The sequence below is a fragment of the Eleutherodactylus coqui genome, chromosome 3 (genome assembly GCF_035609145.1).
Source record: "Eleutherodactylus coqui strain aEleCoq1 chromosome 3, aEleCoq1.hap1, whole genome shotgun sequence".
Classification (NCBI taxonomy): domain Eukaryota; kingdom Metazoa; phylum Chordata; class Amphibia; order Anura; family Eleutherodactylidae; genus Eleutherodactylus; species Eleutherodactylus coqui.
This window is the reverse complement of record NC_089839.1, coordinates 242,133,663-242,151,639: the sequence shown is the minus strand read 5'-3', so window position 1 is coordinate 242,151,639 and position 17,977 is coordinate 242,133,663. Positions and strand designations below refer to the sequence as shown.

The 17,977-nt window shown below is 48.3% G+C and overlaps 1 protein-coding gene across 7 annotated transcripts in view; it reads right to left on the bottom strand.

Moving 5' to 3' along the window:
- The window catches only part of DENND1B (DENN domain containing 1B), a 187,013-nt gene that overhangs the window by 157,871 nt on the left and 11,165 nt on the right, over positions 1-17,977 (bottom strand). For all 7 annotated transcript variants that reach the window (XM_066597193.1, XM_066597188.1, XM_066597191.1 and 4 more), the window contains exon 2: positions 16,104-16,168. In XM_066597193.1, the coding sequence (XP_066453290.1) occupies positions 16,104-16,168 (65 nt within the window). The remainder of the gene's footprint in view (positions 1-16,103; positions 16,169-17,977) is intronic.

The following is a 17,977-nucleotide window of genomic DNA, read 5'->3' as shown; positions in this document are numbered from 1 at the left end:
AGGGTTGTGGTGTGATTAGATGAACAGTTTTGCCTTTTGAGGTCCTAAAAGCGGTTCCACTTTTGGCCTATAAAAAGGCTCTCGGAGGCTATAAGTGTGTAATGGGCCTCTTTTTTTTTCCCGCTTGTGTAGATCTTGTTGACCACTTGACGCCTCTACAATGCAATTGAAAAGAGTTCGCCCAGTTATCAGTTTGAAAGGGAAGGGGTGTCATAATTGCAATGCGAGAGGCTGGATGGTCGTATCGAAGAAATGCCCCCCACCAGGGCCATTCTAAGGTGTTGGGACCAGCGTAGGCATGAGGGCGCGCACACACACAAACACACACACACACACACAATGTGACCAGCCTCAGGATGCCCTCAACATACCACCAGTAGAGAGGACTGTCTAATTGTCCGACAAGCATGAGCAGCTCCAATTGTTTTGTTGTAAGTCACTCCGAGGCAGGTGGAATTATTGTTACAGGTCCCTGTGTCTGTCAGAACCACTTCCAGGTACTTGGCTGAAGGATATTTGGTCTCATGACACCCATTACATGTACAGCCTTTAAAACCCACCGCCACCTCCGTTTGCAGCGATGTTGTGAACGATGTAACTGGACGCTACAGAGTGGAACCAGGTTGTCTTCAGAGACAAATCCAGGTTTAGCTTGGGCACCGACAGTTTGTGTCTGGAGAACTAGGGGTGAGCGCCTCAATCCTGCCTCTGCTGTGGCACATTGCCTCCACTGCTGGTGTGATGGTCTGAGGGGGCCATCGCATACAACAGTCGGCCACTCCTAATAGTCGTGCGAGTGATAATGACGGCTCAGCGATATGTTCAGGACGTCCTGCAGCCACGTGTGTTCCTCTCATGGCAGGGAATCCAACAAGCATTTTCCAGCAGGATAATGCACAGGAATGCCTCCTCAATATTGTCACACTTCCATGGCTGCCCTGGCACCAGATTTAATTGCCAATAGAACATGTATGGGACCATCTGGCACAACAACTTCAACTGCCTATGAGTTTGCACGATCTAGAGGCTCAGTTACAGCAATCAGGACTGACATGCTGCAGGGTACCATACAGAATCTATATGCCTCCATGCCGTATCAAATCTTTCATTCAAGCTAGACACGGCCTAACAGAGTATTAGAGCCTCCATGCCTGTCCGTATCACATCCTGTATCCAAGCTAGACTCGGCCTAACAGGGTACTAGGGCCTCCATGCTCACCTGTATCACATCTTGTGTCCAAGCAAGAGGCGGCCCAACAGGGTACTAGAGCCTCCATGCCCGGCTGTATCACATCTTGTATCCAAGCTAGAGGCGGTACAACAGAGTACTAGAGCCCCTATGCCCACCCGTATCACACCTTGTATCCAAGCAAGAGGCGATGCAACAGGGTACTAGAGCCTCCATGCCCTCTCGTATCACATCTTATATCCAAGCAAGAGGCGATGCAACAGGATACTAGAGCCTCCATGCCCTCCCGTATCACATCTTGTATCCAAGCTAGAGGCGGTACAACAGAGTACTAGAGCCCCCATGCCCACCCGTATCACACCTTGTATCCAAGCTAGAGGCGGCACAACAGAATACTAGAGCCTCCATGCCCTCCCGTATCACATCTTGTATCCAAGCAAGAGGCGATGCAACAGGGCACTAGAGCCTCCATGCCGCCTGTATCACATCATGTATCCAAGCTAGAGGCGGTACAACAGGGTCCTAGAGCCTCCATGCCCACCTGTATTACATCTTGTATCCAAGCTAGAGGCGGTACAACAGGGTCCTAGAGCCTCCATGCCGCCTGTATCACATCATGTATCCAAGCTAGAGGCGGTACAACAGGGTCCTAGAGCCTCCATGCCTGCCTGTATCACATCATGTATCCAAGCTAGAGGCGGTACAACAGGGTCCTAGAGCCTTCCTTCAAGTGTTCAGTTTTCTACAATGTAATGTAATCCCTTATAATCAATATTACAAATCACACAGAGAAAGTCTGACAATTCCTTCTAGGTGCTTAATTTTTGACTATGAGTATATAAATACTATGCCTCACACTCATTACACCCATAGCATCTACAGGGTGGGCCACAGAAAGCCCGGCACCACACGCACCAATCGCAGTGCAGCTTTCATTTCTTATACTGCTGATGTAAAATGAAAGCTGGGGGGGGGGGGTGAATTGGGGGTGAATCGCAGCATGCTCCATTTTTTTGCGGATTCAAATACACAAGCCTACATCGTAAGATCTAAACTTTTTCACCTGACGAGTTTCCACACCGACTGCTTCATTGAGTAGAAAAATCCTGATTTAACAGATTCCAAACTTCAATCCTGCAGTACCGATGTTATAATATCTACCAGTCACCGTCCGGGTACATACTGACTGCTAGCTTACCAGAATTTGCACTAGAAGCTGGCATAAACTATGGCTGGCGTACAAGGTCTGGCGCATGGACTGCTGTAAGTGGAGTCAAGTTCATTGATGGGCATGCGTGTAGTTTATACCAAGACAGGCACATCACAGTATCACAGTGGCCTGCAATGTGGACGCCCGCCAGGATCTCATGCTGCCCCTGGTTTGGGTATCACGGGTAGGTTCCCTTTAAATCTACATAAGAGGGCTGTATATATGTGCTCCTGTGCACAGACCATGCCGGAGATATATTATAATGTGTATCTTAATCAGAGCCGCTGTAAGAGGAAGTCAGAGAATGAAGACTCCTCCAGCTCTGAAGAGAACATGTGAATGGGGATTAGCACAGACACCCTGCTGGAAGTCAAGGATGGGTCAAAATAAATCTTTAAGGATTAACTTGCTCTGTGCTGCCTCCTTCTTGTAGTAATGTCCCAATAACCATGTGGCAGAGGAAGCCAACACAGCAATATTTCCATTTATGGCCGAAACAAAAAAGAATTAGGTTTTAATGAGCGATTCTCACAATCCGCAAAGAGTTTTTGTTGGATATTAACTTTTACATTGATTGATACTTTTTAAATCGAAAAGTTGAAAAAGAAATTAAATCTCATTCAGGTCCCTCTCAGAATGTTACCATCTGAGTGACACTTGTACTATGTTTTTGCATATTTTACTTATACAATTGATCTTTCAAAAAAGGAGTTGCAGTGAGCGCACCAGTACCTCGGCGGTCCCATAGAAAGGAGTGGAGCGGTAGTGCAAACGCATGATCACCGCTTCCCTCATTGGGACACTCGTGCCTCCTCTATGTGTTCAGTGAGAATCCTAGTGGATGGATCCTATGGGCAACGACAGTATACGGAGACTCCGATGGGGGGGGCGGGGCGACGACAGTATACGGAGACTACAATGGGAGGGGGGGGAGCGACGACAGTATACGGAAACTCCAATGGAAGGGGGGGGCAACGACAGTATACGCAAACTCTGATTGGGGGACATGAAGGGGGGGAGGGGGGCACGACGACAACAGTATACGGAGACTCCGATGGGAGGGGGGGTGCGACGACGGTATACGGAGACTCTGATCGGAGGGGGGGGCGAAGACAGTATACAGAGACTCTGATTGGGGGACATGAAGGGGGGGGAGGGGAGGCGCGACAACGACAGTATACGGAGACTCCGATGTGTGTGTGTGTGTGTGTGGGGGGGGGGGGGACGACAGCATACGGAGACTAATTGGGGGACATGGGGGTACAGAGACTCTGATGGGAGGGGGGGGCGACGACAGTATACGGAGACTCTGATTGGGGGCCCTGGGGGGGGTGGGGGGGTGACGACAGTATACAGAGACTCTGATTGTGGGACATGAGGGAGGGCGACGACAGTATACGGAGACCTTTGATTGGGGGACATAGGTGGAGGGGGGGCGCAACGACGACAGTATACGGAGACTCTGATTGGAGGACATGAGGGGGAGGGGCGCGACGACGACAGTATACCGAGACTCCGATGGGAGGGGGGGGGGTGACGACAGTATACGGAGACTCTGATTGGGGGACATGAGGGGGGGGGCACGACGACGACAGTATACAGAGACTCCGATAGAAGGGTGGGGGGGTGGGCGACGACAGCATGCGGAGACTCTGATGGAGGGGGAGGGCGACGACAGTATATGGAGACTGATTGGGGGACATGGGGGGGGGGGGGGGTGACGACAGTATATGGAGACTCTGATAGGGAGGGCAACGACAGTATATGGAGACTCTGATGGGGGGGGCGACGACAGTATATGGAGACTCTGATTGGGGGACATGGGGAGGGAGGGTGACGACAGTATATGGAGACTGATTGGAGGACATGAGGGGGGGGGCACGACGACGACAGTATACGGCGACTCAGATGGGGGGGGAATGACAGTATACGGAGACTCTGATTGGGGGACATGAGGGGGGGTGGTGTGCGACGACAACAGTATACGGAGACTCCGATGGGAAGGGGGGGAGGCCACAACAGTATACGGAGACTCTGATTGGGAGACATGGGGAGGGAGGGCAACGACAGTATACGGAGAGTCTGACTGGGAGACATGAGGGGGGGGGGGGGGCGACGACAGCATGCGGAGACTCTGATGGAGGGGGGGGCGACGACAGTATATAGAGACTGATTGGGGACATGGGGGGGGGGGGCGCGACGACGACAGTATACGGAGACTCTGATGGGAAGGGGGGGGACGACGACAGTATATGGAGACTCTGATAGGGGGGGCGACGACAGTATACGGAGACTGATTGGAGGACATGAGGGGGGGGGCACGAAGACGACAGTATACGGTGACTCAGATGAGAGGGGGGGGGGACGACAGTATATGGAGACTCTGATTGGGGGACATGAGGGGGGGGTGTGTGATGACGGCAGTATACGGAGACTCCGATGGGAGGGGGAGGTGACAGTATACAAAGACTCTGATGGGAGGGGGGAGGGGGGCGACGACAGTATACGGAGACTCTGATGGGGGGGGCGACGACAGTATACGGAGACTCTGATGGGGGGGGGGCGACGACAGTATACGGAGACTACAATGGGAGGGGGGGAGCGACGACAGTATACGGAAACTCCAATGGGAGGGGGGGGGGGCAGAATCCTAGTGGATTGATCCTATGGGCAACGACAGTATACGGAGACTCCGATGGGGGGGGGGCGGGGCGACGACAGTATACGGAGACTACAATGGGAGGGGGGGGGCAACGACAGTATACGCAAACTCTGATTGGGGGACATGAAGGGGGGGGAGGGGGGCACAACGACAACAGTATACAGAGACTCCGATGGGAGGGGGGGTGCGACGACAGTATACGGAGACTCTGATCGGAGGGGGGGGGGGGGGCGAAGACAGTATACAGAGACTCTGATTGGGGGACATGAAGGGGGGGGAGGGGGGGCGCGACAACGACAGTATACGGAGACTCCGATGTGTGTGTGTGTGTGGGGGGGGGGGGAACGACAGCATACGGAGACTAATTGGGGGACATGGGGGGTACAGAGACTCTGATGGGAGGGGGGGGGGGGGCGACGACAGTATACGGAGACTCTGATGGAGGGGGGGGGGCGACGACAGTATATGGAGACTGATTGGGGGACATGGGGGGGGGGGCGCGACAACGACAGTATACGGAGACTCTGATGGGAAGGGGGGGGGCGACGACAGTATGTGGAGACTCTGATGGGGGGGCGACGACAGTATACGGAGACTCTGATTGGGGAACATGGGGAGGGAGGGCGACAACAGTATACGGAGACTGATTGGAGGACATGAGGGGGGGGGCACGAAGACGACAGTATACGGTGACTCAGATGAGAGGGGGGGGGGACGACAGTATATGGAGACTGATTGGGGGATATGAGGGGGGGGTGTGATGACGGCAGTATACGGAGACTCCGATGGGAGGGGGAGGCGACAGTATACAAAGACTCTGATGGGAGGGGGGAGGGGGGCGACGACAGTATACGGAGACTCTGATTGGGGGACATGAGGGGAGGGGGGGGGGTGAGACGACAACAGTATACTCCCCCGATGGCAGGGGGGGCGATGACAGTATACAGAGACTCTGATGGGAAGGGGGGGGGGGCGACGACAGTATATGGAGACTCCGATGGGGGGGGGGGGGAGGCCACGACAGTATACGGAGACTCTGATTGGGGGACATGGGGAGGGCGATGACAGTATACGGAGACTCTGATTGGAGGACATGAGGGGGGGGGGGGGCACGACGACGACAGTATACGGAGACTTAGATGGGTGGGAGGGGGGACGACAGTATACGGAGACTCTGATTGGGGGACATGAGGGGGGGGTGCGAAGGCGACAGTACACGGAGACTCCGATGGGAAGGGGAGGCTACAGTATATGAAGACTCTGATGGGAGGGGGGCGACAGTATACGGAGACTCTGATTGGGGGACATGAGGGGAGGGGGGGCGAGACGACAACAGTATACTCCCCCAATCTCCGATGGCAGGGGGGGGGGGGGCGATGACAGTATACAGAGACTCGGATTGGGGGACATGGGGGGGGTGACGACAGTATACGGAGACTCTGATTGGGGGTCATGGGGGGGGCGACGGCAGTAAACGGAGACTGATTGGGGGACATGAGGGAGGGAGGGCGATGACAGTATACGGAGACTCTGATTGGGGGACATGAGGGAAGGGGGGGGTGGGCCAACGACAGTATATGGAGACTTCGATGGGAGGGGGGGGGGGCGACGACAGTATACAGAGACTCCGATGTGAGGGGAGGGCGACGACAGTATACGGAGACTCTGATTGGGGCACATGAGGGAAGGGGGGTGGGCCAACGATAGTATATGGAGACTTCGATGGGGGGGGGGGGGGCACAACAGTATACGGAGACTCGCCATAGATCTGTTGCGTCTTTCAATAGGTCTTGAGATGTTTCTTACATTTTTCCATCACCTACTTGCTGCAGTGAGATTGCACAAAAATTTTCCGACATTTTAAAAAGCCCCAATTAATGAATGTGTGTAATTCCTGGCCAATCAGCAAGAACCGCCCGCTCTTCAGTCCATTTTTACAAACTCTTGTGCGAATGGCTTTCATTTATGGTGCAAGCGGTTAATAAAGGTGTCCATTTTGGGTAAAATGCACGGATAACCGGGGGGCACATTCTCTGGTTTAATGCAGCACATTTGGCAATCCTTCACACATTCTTTCATCGTGTCCATAAAAACGTATCGGGAACGTGCCAATGCCTTTCAGGTGTACGCACCTAGCAGTTATTAGCCACATGTAACGGGGTGCTATTCCATCACGTGCTTGCTTCAATTTAGGGAAAAGATATAAAACAGAAAGCTTCACTTTTTCCTATAACAATGTAACATCATAAACCCTGCTTCTCCGCGCCTCACTCCCCATCAGATGAGATATCCGACAACCGATACCACTACTGCGCTAATCTCCTGTAAGTCACTCAGCCAGAAGGTCGACAACTAGTTAGAATAATTAAATGTATATTGAATTGTCCCTGTATTCTTCATCTAGAAGGGCACTGGACCTCCTTCAGTACAGCTGCAATTCATTGTGGAATAGAACCAACTAGGTGTGGAAATATTGTTCTGCAGGTATATTGGCCCCTGCGGACAGGGTAACGTCTTGCAGTTGCTGATATGCATTGAACACCTGACAGGATGCGCTGATTGACTCATGCGGCTTATGCCAAATACTGATCTCCCATCACAATGGTGCATCAGAAATCTAGATTCATCTGACCAGGTGAGGTCTCGTTCAATGGTCAATGATTCTATGATCCAATTGCTGGGCTATTTTGCCTACTGGAGTCTTGGGTTTCGGTTTCTCTTAGACAGCAATTGCACTCAAACTGGTCATCTGCTGTTATAGTCCATCTGTGCTAAGGAACGGCAAGTTGTGCATGTGGATAGGTTAGCTGGAGTACCAGTCCCGCATTCAGGTGCAATTGGCTTGACTGTGCATTCCCTGTTAATTAGAAGGACTCCCGCCATCCTCCTCCGACTTCTGTCGTCAATGAGCCGCTTACAACCACAGAATGCCCTTTTCGCTGGAGGTTTTTTCCTCAACCACACTATTCTCAGCATACTGACAACACCATTGCAAGAGAAAATACTGGTCCAGGCTAGTCTATCATTAATGACAGGCCTTGTTCGAAGTCAAACAGATCTCTCATCAATGTTCTTATTGTAATGTGGCTTCACACCGAAACTGATCCACAGAAAACTTGCTCAGGTTGTATTTATACGGGCAAGTGTGATGTTCCAATTCTATCCGTTGAGCCGTGTCCGACTCTTGGATCCTCTGTAGGCTAGTCCTCTCCAGGTTTCTCTATGGCTGCTTTCAGTTGCCTGACGTCCATTCCCATGTCCTTCTTGATGGTGTCCGGCCAACGTGTCTTACCCTCCCTGCTTCCTTTTACCACTGACCAGTCCAAGTAGCATCTCTTTTTTCAGCAAATTCACCCTCATCGTATCTCCAAAGTAAGTTAGTCTCCGTCTGGTAATCGTGTCTTTCAGGGACACCTCTGGGTTGATACGGTCCTGGACAGATTTGTTGGTGACCCGAGTTGTCCAGCAGATTTGTGGAAGTTTTCTACAACATCACAGCTCAAAAGTGTCAATTTGTCTTCTGTCTGCAATCCTCAATGTCCACATCTCATAGCCATATGATGCGATCAAGAAGTGAGACATCCTTGCACTTCCATATTGGATCCATGCTCAACATGGCCAAATACCTCGATGCTAATTGACGCTTTATCTTACCTGTCGAGCTGCCACTATGATGAATGAGGGACCCAAGGAATACGAAACTATTAACCACTTCGATTTTCTCGTTGCCCTTTATGTGGGCTTCCTTGCTGGCAGCAATCTTAGTCTTCTTGATGTTCAGGCCCATCTTCTCACTTTCTTCTATTAGCTTCAGGATCAGTGTCTTCAGATGCTTTGCGAACAGTGTCGTATCGTCTGTGTACCTTAGATTAGTACTGGTTCTTCCACCTATTTTCAAACCAATACTCTGATCATTTAAGTCCAGCCGCCTCATGATCACGAGTGCGATGTAAGTCAGTAAAAAAAAACTAACTGCTTTCACTGTGGTTTTATGTGCGATTGCAATGCGTTTTTTTTTTAATAACACCCCGATATAAAATAATGGGCAATTCTTGAAGAAATCGCACAAACATATAATAATAATTGAATTTTCTAAGTCAGACATTCTAAGAGAAAAATCACTTGTGTATTAATGATGGGGTTCTTTCTACGTACAAGTTCTGTCCATCTCACAATCGGACAAAGCTCGGGCGTAAAGTGTAATTACAGCCTCACTTTATGTTATGCTGCACTCAGGGGTCACTTGCTTAATTTCCAGAAGGGGAAGCTCCAATCGTGAAAGGGCCGGTGTATATAATGATTCTAATGCAAGGTCAATGGTCCTTTTACTTATTTGATATCAATATGTCCATTATGTGCTATAGGATGACCAAAGGGAATATCTGCTGTTACAGCTGCAGTACAGAGCAACTTATGGTCACCCAAAAGTCAAGATACAGATGTGGCAAAGTTTAACCTGAGATTTATTGTACTAAGAAATAGTTCTGTGCCCAGTTTATTTGCCCTTTCAATATAGTTCCAATGGCTTTTCGTACTTTAAGAGAAACTCAGCTTTTCGCTGACTTAAGATAACATGTCACAAAGTTATCACACTCAAGTTAAACTTTGCTACATCCGTAAGTGTGCGTTTCTCTAGGAGACAGAAGGGCTTGAACAACCTTGGGACCAATGTAAGATTCAACAAAGCCAAGTTTTAGGTCACCCACAATACGGTTTCCTATAAAGAAACACTGAGTATATAGTAACGATACAATGTCACCAAGTACATGCAACTCACATACAACTTCATGTCGCCTTGCAGCCCCACCTCAGAACACAGAGGATACAATGGCAAATAAGCAAACGCTAGAACAGTTTGTAAGGCTTTATTCATTAGCAATGTATTGTTGCACATTTAGAAAAAAAAGTCCTTGCTAGCTTTTCCATTAGTCAGCAGTGCAGCTCCAATGTAAAACTTAAACGGATCCCAATGACTGCCGATGAGTTCCTGTGTTTGTGTTTAAGCTGGGTTTTCTTTTGAAGCCCTGCCAAGGCTCTGGTGTTAATGACACTAGCAGGAAATCATAAGGCAGGGGCAGCTGTGTATTATTCTGGATTTAGCTGTGAACACATCACACAGAAAACATGCAGATCCATTGGGAGTCTGAGATGTGTTAGTGCCGAGGATCATGCTGATAATGATGGAAATACTACTACTTTTATATGTATGAATTCAAGAAGAACTCATTCCAAAGGAATTAATAGCGGGAGAAGAGGTCAGCGTGAAGGTGTAGGACAGAGGACTCCGGGGAAGGCGCTGTAACCCTGCTTTCCAAAACAACCTCCAAACTGTCAGGATGACGAAAATGGAACAGAAACTTGTTTAGTGCTGACTACAAACCATCTAAAGTTAGTTGGCGCGGCAGCTTTACAGGAAACAATCTTTGTCAAGTAATTTAACATTTTGCTGAAGACTTATTACTTCTGCCTTGAGTGGTTGGCGCAGGTCTGCTGGAGTATATGGAAACTGCTCGGTAATTCCACACCAGTAACTCAGGTCAGCTATGAACTATGGAAGCCTATGACCCAAGGCTCCACTGCCATAATTATCAGAATGTAATACTGCTGGGCCATGTAGGATCAGCGCGGACCAACATGAGGAGGAAGGAAAAACGTTGCCTGTCAGCTTCTCCTGTCTTGTGGGGTTGCTGCTTTGGGTACTGGTGCATTATGTCTCCACTGGAAGCTACGGGTTGACCGGCCTTAGCTGCAGGTAACGCCCCGGTCACACCCCTAGCTGCCGATGGGCTCCTGGTGTCTGCTGTCCCGTCACCATAGTAACTTACGGGACATCGGCCGTCCATCCATCAAAGGTCGTCGGGGAGGAGACTGACAGCGGAGCCCAGAGGGGAGGCTGGCGGGGAGACTGATCGCAGGCCTGTTAGCCGTCACATGGCACGGTGCGGGGCACTGGGCGGCAGGGACTGTGACAGCGGGGACGGGACGGCAGCGGGGAAGACCAGAGTGACAGCGGAGTTGGGGGCCTGCCGCCAGGGAGAGTCACAGCGGGGACAGGAACACAGCTGCCGCTGATGGCAGGGCTAGCGGGGACACTTGACAGCAGCAGGGCTGGCACGGGAGATGGGAGCCGAGACACTGACAGTAGCAGAAGGGAGATGGGAGTCAAGACACCGACAGCAGCGGGTTCAGCAGGGTGGACTGACAGCAGCAGGCGCCAGCAGGAAACATGGGAGCCAAGACACTGATGGCAGCGGAGATGGGACACTGCAGCCGGGTTCCGTAGCGGAGATAGCAGCCCAGCGGCCAAAGTGACAGCGTGCATCAGCCAATCACCACCTGTGGCTGTCACCTGCCGTCCCCTGTATCTAACCCATGTGTCCACCCATACTTCCGGTGGAGACATAATGCACCAGTACCGCTGCTTTGCTCCTATCACCCTAATGTACAATGCGGGCGCAGCAGTATATGTATAACATGAACTAATGTGCTTATGCCATTGTTTGAATGGACACAATAGGTTTAATAGGAGCTGACTGTTCATAGTTCACCCCCTTTTCTATGCTAGAACACCAAAGTTAATACCCCCTCCACTTTGTTAGACGTTTACATCAACGCTAAATATTTTTTTTCCTGCTTTCTGTTGGCTAAACCTAGGGTGCATCCTATAGTCTGAAAAGTATAGTAGCTTTTTTTAAAATCTCTATTCCTGCTTTCTTTGGGCTTTTAAGTCCAGTGGGTGGCTCTTACTTGTGTGAAACTGGCTACCGGACTCAAAGAAAACAGGAATATAAATCAATAGATTAACGGAGCAAAACCTTTTCTCACAAAATCCGACATCAATCTGCTGAGCCCCTCCTGCAGCAGAACCTGGCCGGCATGATCAATGTTACAGATCCACTTTAATGTCTTTCTTATGATCCTTTGGTCATACTGCACAAGCACGGCTTACTGATTTACATATGGTGGGATTGCATAATGTTCATTAGCATAGTCTTCGGAGATTATTACATTTTATCACGTGTTGTAAGGCAGAGAGTCATACAGAAATATGTAAAGTTAGGTTTTCAGTATCTGGGATTTCTGAATTTCTTTAACAACCCTTAAAATATTTTTTTTTATATTGCTGAGCATTGTCGAGATCAGAGCGCTGGCCTGTCCAATAGTCACATGAGTGGAGGTGTTATACAGCATCCACATAATAAGAGGACATCCTCTACACCTAGAGATAAGCTTAGGAGCCTCATTACACCAAACATGGGAACAAGAAATCCTAAAACTGCAAAGATTTGCAGAACGTTCATATATTGACATTATACCATCTAAGGCCCCCTGCACATGACCGGGTTTGAAATGCGGAAATCGCGATCGTTTCCTGTGCAGACGATACGCAGCATTGCACACCAATTCAAACCAATGGAGCATCCACACGTCCGCTCACACTACCTTTATTTTTGTGCAGGCTCCACACGGATGGCTTCCATTGACGTCAATGGAAGTCGTGAGACACGTCCGATTCTTAATTTGCATCAGAAAACTGTTGTATTTTGAATAGTAGATAAGTCCCGGTATGTTTGTAATGCTGTCAGTGTTGGAAACTTGTTGTAGCCAGTTTTAACGGTTGCAACTCAGGGCTCCTATGATGAACCACTGAGTATGGGGTCATAGGCTATCTGTGGCCCCCGAGCCACTGGTTGGTGGCCACTGATCTAGAAAAAAGAAGGTTTCTACACAGACATAGAAGGAGGTTCTTTACTGTAAGAGCAGTAAGACTATGGAACTCTCTGCCTGAGGATGTGGTGATGGAGAACTTACTAAAAGGTTTCAAGAGGGGCCTGGACCTCTTTCTTGAGTGCAACAATATTACATAATATAGTCACCGATTACTTTAGAAGGGTTGTTAGTCCAGGGAGTTACTTTGACTGCCAGATTTCGACTCGAGGAGGAATTTTTCCCCCTACTTCATGTTTTTTTTTGCCTTCCTCTGGATCAACACTGCAGGATAATAGGCTGAACTGTATGGATGGATGTCTTTTTCCAGCCTTATAAAAGGCAAGTTTGATTGTAGAAGAGATGTGCAATTCTTTACTATGAAACGTCTGAAGGCTAATATTTACATTGAACTTTAAAAATCAATATCAATAATTCTTGCCTATGAAAGAATCAAAGTAGTTCAGCAATAAACCATAGTGTTGTGCTATAAGACTGGCCAATCATCGTTATGTTTGTTGAAAACGGTAAAGTTGCCCATACACCTCGAACAACTGATCAGAAGAATGATCGCTGATCCGACCGCTGTTTTCACCGGCCCACCCATATACGTTTGGCTTGGCCAGAGAGCTCTAATGCCGGCTTACATGCCAGAGAGCAAAAAGATTGAAAACTCAACGTCCTGATCATTCTTTCCCCCCTATCTTAATCTGACGGGGAAAAGTTGAGCCATCCCCATACACATCAGATAGTCACCAAGACCAACATTTATTGGTGGGTTAAGACAAATAATGTGCATGGGGGTCATAAGAACAATACGTGAGTTGAGCAAACTGATCCTTCATCTGGATTTTGAACACTATGACGTTGGCCACCAGGCTGTTTGCCATTGGATATCCATTATGGTTGTGTACAATAACCATGATAATGGGGATATTTTTGATCAGTTTGCTGATTGGCTCTCAAGAGACAAGACATCTTAATGGTCTTCATTTATTTAAAACCATGTTTAAAGGGAATGTATCACAAAGAAAAGATTAACTGATCCAGCTTAAACCCTCCCCAGCAATCACCCACTATCGTTGCGAGGAAGCTACATCTGGCCATACATTTCATCCTGCAGGGGAAATATAAAATTACACGTTGTCCGTTTAAATAAGTGATGACCATGTAATGCAAGGGCTGTCCAGATCCATATGAGGGACTCTCTGGTCTCCATCCTCCTCACATAGTTGGGCGGGCAGGCAGAAAGGATAGGAGTGCTATCTTATGGAAGCCATGTAGGCGGGTGTGAAATTTGGTATATTTAACGCATTTAGGACCAAGAACTGTAAATTTATGGCGCCTGGTCCCGGGCTTTAAGCCCAGCCGTATATTAAATTACGGCTACGATTAAAGCCTGTTGCTTCTGTAATAAATCGGAAGCAGGACTGGTTGTCAGTAGAGATGAGCGAGTATACTCGCTAAGGTACATTACTCGAGCGAGTAGTGCCTTAGCTGAGTATCTCCCCGCTCGTCTCTAAAGATTCAAGGATCGGCGCAGGTGACAGGTGAGTTGCGGCAGGGAGCGGGGGGGGGGGGGGGGGGGAGATCTCCCTTCCTTTCCTCCCCGCTCTCCCCTGCCGCTCCCCGCCCCCCGAATCTTTAGAGACGAGCAGGGAGATACTCGGCTAAGGCACTACTCGCTCGAGTAATGTGCCTTAGCGAGTATACTCGCTCATCTCTAGTTGTCAGTTGTTACTCACAGCTGATAACGCGGAGAAGATGGTTTTTAATCCTTTCTGCCTCCTCCTTTTTTCAGTACACATCGCTTAATGAGCGAGATGTACTAAAAGTGAAAGTAAAACTGTTTCTTCCACTATGCAAGCCCAGGGCCACGTGATCGACGGGATTCACTGCTATAGCAGAGCTACAGGGTCGAAGCAGACCCTGACCAGCTCTGCCAGTGACTGATGTCCCTACAGGGGATGTTTTTCCCTGTAACTGGGGCTCCTATGGATGCCCCAGCTACAGTGGGATAGTGCCAAATAAAAAAAATGTAAATGCCCCCCAGAGGTCTTACATGACGTCATGGGGGACATAGATAGTAAAAAACATAATTACATACATAAGTAAATAAAAATTCCAGAATAAAACAATACATACATAAGAAAAAAAATAACCCAAAGCCGACGCCAACCAAAACCGTCACTATATGCACCCTGTAATCCAAAACCATACATATTATATATCGAAACATCCGAAACAAATAGAGGAACCCGTTCCCATACTTTATTTTAGTGTAAATATACTAATTTTAAAAAAAACTAAATTTTTTTTTAGCTTTTTTACCCCCAATAAAATTAAAAATAAAAATAACGGGAAAAAAAAGTCAGTGAAAAAGATATTAGAAAATAGCCCTATATGTCACGGGAAATCAAAACAGAGCAAAAAAATGTTGGTAGGTTAAGGGAAAAACAATAGGGCAGTAAAAGCACCACATGGGTAAAATCCCTAAAAAGTGTTTGGCAGTTAAGGTACATAACAGCTTGGTCCTTAAGGGGTTAACAAAGCACCAACTGAGTGCTATAGTAACAACTTTTGCCCAAGCCTGAAAATACCGTAAATGAGTTGACCCTTACCTTGATTTTAGACATTGACAGCTAAACGAACGAGTTATTACACCTTAACATGACATTAGTTATATCGCTGCAAAACTACTTCTTCAAAGTATTCTGAAGAAGGGAAAAGGAGTTTCATGCTTCTTACAGCCACAAACCACAAAGTCATCTCCGCTTGACTGAGAAACCGTTCAGTCCTACAGAATAAGATGACACGTACATCCACTGAGGGAGGATTGTACTAAAACAGGTTTTCAAAAAAACGACTGATAGTGTAAATCACAATACAAGTATTATAAAAACGATAATTAAAGGGGGCAACATGGTCCTCGTCTTAGGAGATGTAGTCTCATTGCAGAAACTCTAAATACCCAATCATTCATAGGTGCCCTCAATACTCCAAATCTCATAATCTTACACCCCCATCATACTGAGATCTCAGGGATTCTTCTGGTCAGATGACTCCAGATTATGGAAGCTCTGCCCCGGTTCTGTAGAAGTAAATGCTCAGTTATCTAGATATTGCAGGGTCGGCAGTGGCTAGAGTCTAGGCTGAGCTGCGACCTCCGCAGGTCCTACACCATCCTGAGAGGCCGGCCAGGAGAACTATAAGATGTTTGCAATGCAAATTTTGGAGGAGGGAAGCAAAAAAAAAAAAATCAATCAAGCTTAATTTCAAGCTAAACAGTCTTCACCCCCCCCCCCCCCCCCCCGGAGTAAAGAAACGTGAGGTACCTTCATTTTCAGATGCAGGACACTCCACCTTCAGCACCAAGTCGAATGTTCTCTCAGGCTTCTCCCTGCAACAGAAGCAGAACATCAACTTGTCAGTAAGAGCTCCTACACAACCACAAGTGCTTCATGGCAAGTGGTCCACGAAGGACACATATTACTCAATGGCTTATATCTCTATCACACAGATACGGTAGTAACAGCAATGGAAGCCGGCTGTGCGGAGCCCGCACAGAATCGCAGCATCGATTTTCGCTCGTGGGCAGGAAATTGCGTATTGTCATAGCATGCTATGGGCTGGTGTGCTGCAGAATCAGGAGGCGGAATCCCACTCGCAATGCAAATCCGCCCATGTGCAGGAAGCCTCATAGGGAGGTTGCACATTTGCGTTGGGATCTCCAGTTGGAGGATACGCCACAGATCCGACTCAAAATACCAGAAGAAAAAGCGCTGCACAAACGCTTTTTCTTCCAGTTAGGAGCCAGGCAACTTCGTGGAAACTGAACAGACCCCATTATAGTCCCCAAACGAAGCAGGAAAGCCCCGATGCAGGTGTGAAAGCACCCTTAGACTACTTTTATTTGATGTCTATACTATGTATTATTATCTCAGTATTACAACTTTGTGGCTCAGAATGTGTGACAAAAGCCAAGGTAATCAAAGTACTGCCGCTCTGTACTCACATAACACGTGGTGCAGCACTTGTGGCGTGTGAACAACCCTTTAAAAGGGCTTACATTGAACTTAAAAGGGGTTGCCCAAAATCTATTCTTATGTTAACAATAGGAATCCCATGGCATTAAATAATAAATTAATACCTCTTCAAGCTCAGCAGCTCCGGCTCTCCCCCATGACAGGGTTTGCAGGCTGCAGCAGCCTGTATACGGGCTATCACAAGCTGCAGCCTGTCACAGAGCACAATGGGCTGTAGCAGCCTGTGATGTCCCAAACACAGGCTGCTGTAGCCTGTAGGGAGCGTAATCTGCCAACGGAGCCTGGAGGGGCGAGTCTTAGTTCATTTATTACTTAATGCCATGGGGGTCTTATTTTTAACAGAAAAATATATCTCCAACAACACTTTTAAATATTCATGACTCTACTTAATATAGGTCATTAATATGAAATCGGTGGGGTCCGACTTCTGACACCTTCACCAATTAGCTGTTTGAAGAGGCCGCTGCGCTCCAACAAGCTACATGGTCTCTTCCTTGGCTTGTGACTTGACATTCATTGGTCACAAGGCCTTTGTGCCATGAAACAGATTGAGTTGCTATACTAGGCACTGCTACAGAAAAAGGATGCTCCCTGGTATACAATGAAGAGGTCACAGCACTCTCACCAGTTCCGTGGCCTCCTCAAACAGCTGACCAGTGTGGGAAATGGGACTTGGACCCCTAATCAATATTGATAATGTTATGCTAGTTTCATATCTGCATTGGAACCTCCGGCCGGACGTTCCATCACAAATCTGGCTCCAAATACGGGAAAAGAAAGTGCTGCATGCAGCACTTCTTTTACGTCCAAAAGCTGGGCAGCCGAGCGGAAAGAGGACAGACCCCATTATAGTCAATGGGGTCCGTCCAGCACTGTTCGTTTCTGTCCAGAGACGAAACTGCAGGGATTCCCCTTTCTTGCTCCTCGAATGGCGCAAGAAACCAGAACCCTTGTGAAACTACCCTTAAGGCTCATGCACATGGGCGGATTTTTGCTGCAGAATCCATGGTGGACGTCCATAGCATGCAATGGGAAAAGTCACTTTTTATGCAGACAAGCAGAAACCAGTTGCAGTTCCAGCTCGCAGATGAAAAAATTCGCGGCATGATCTATTTTAAAGCTGACGACTTCCATTGAAGTCAACAGAAGCCGACCAATCCGCA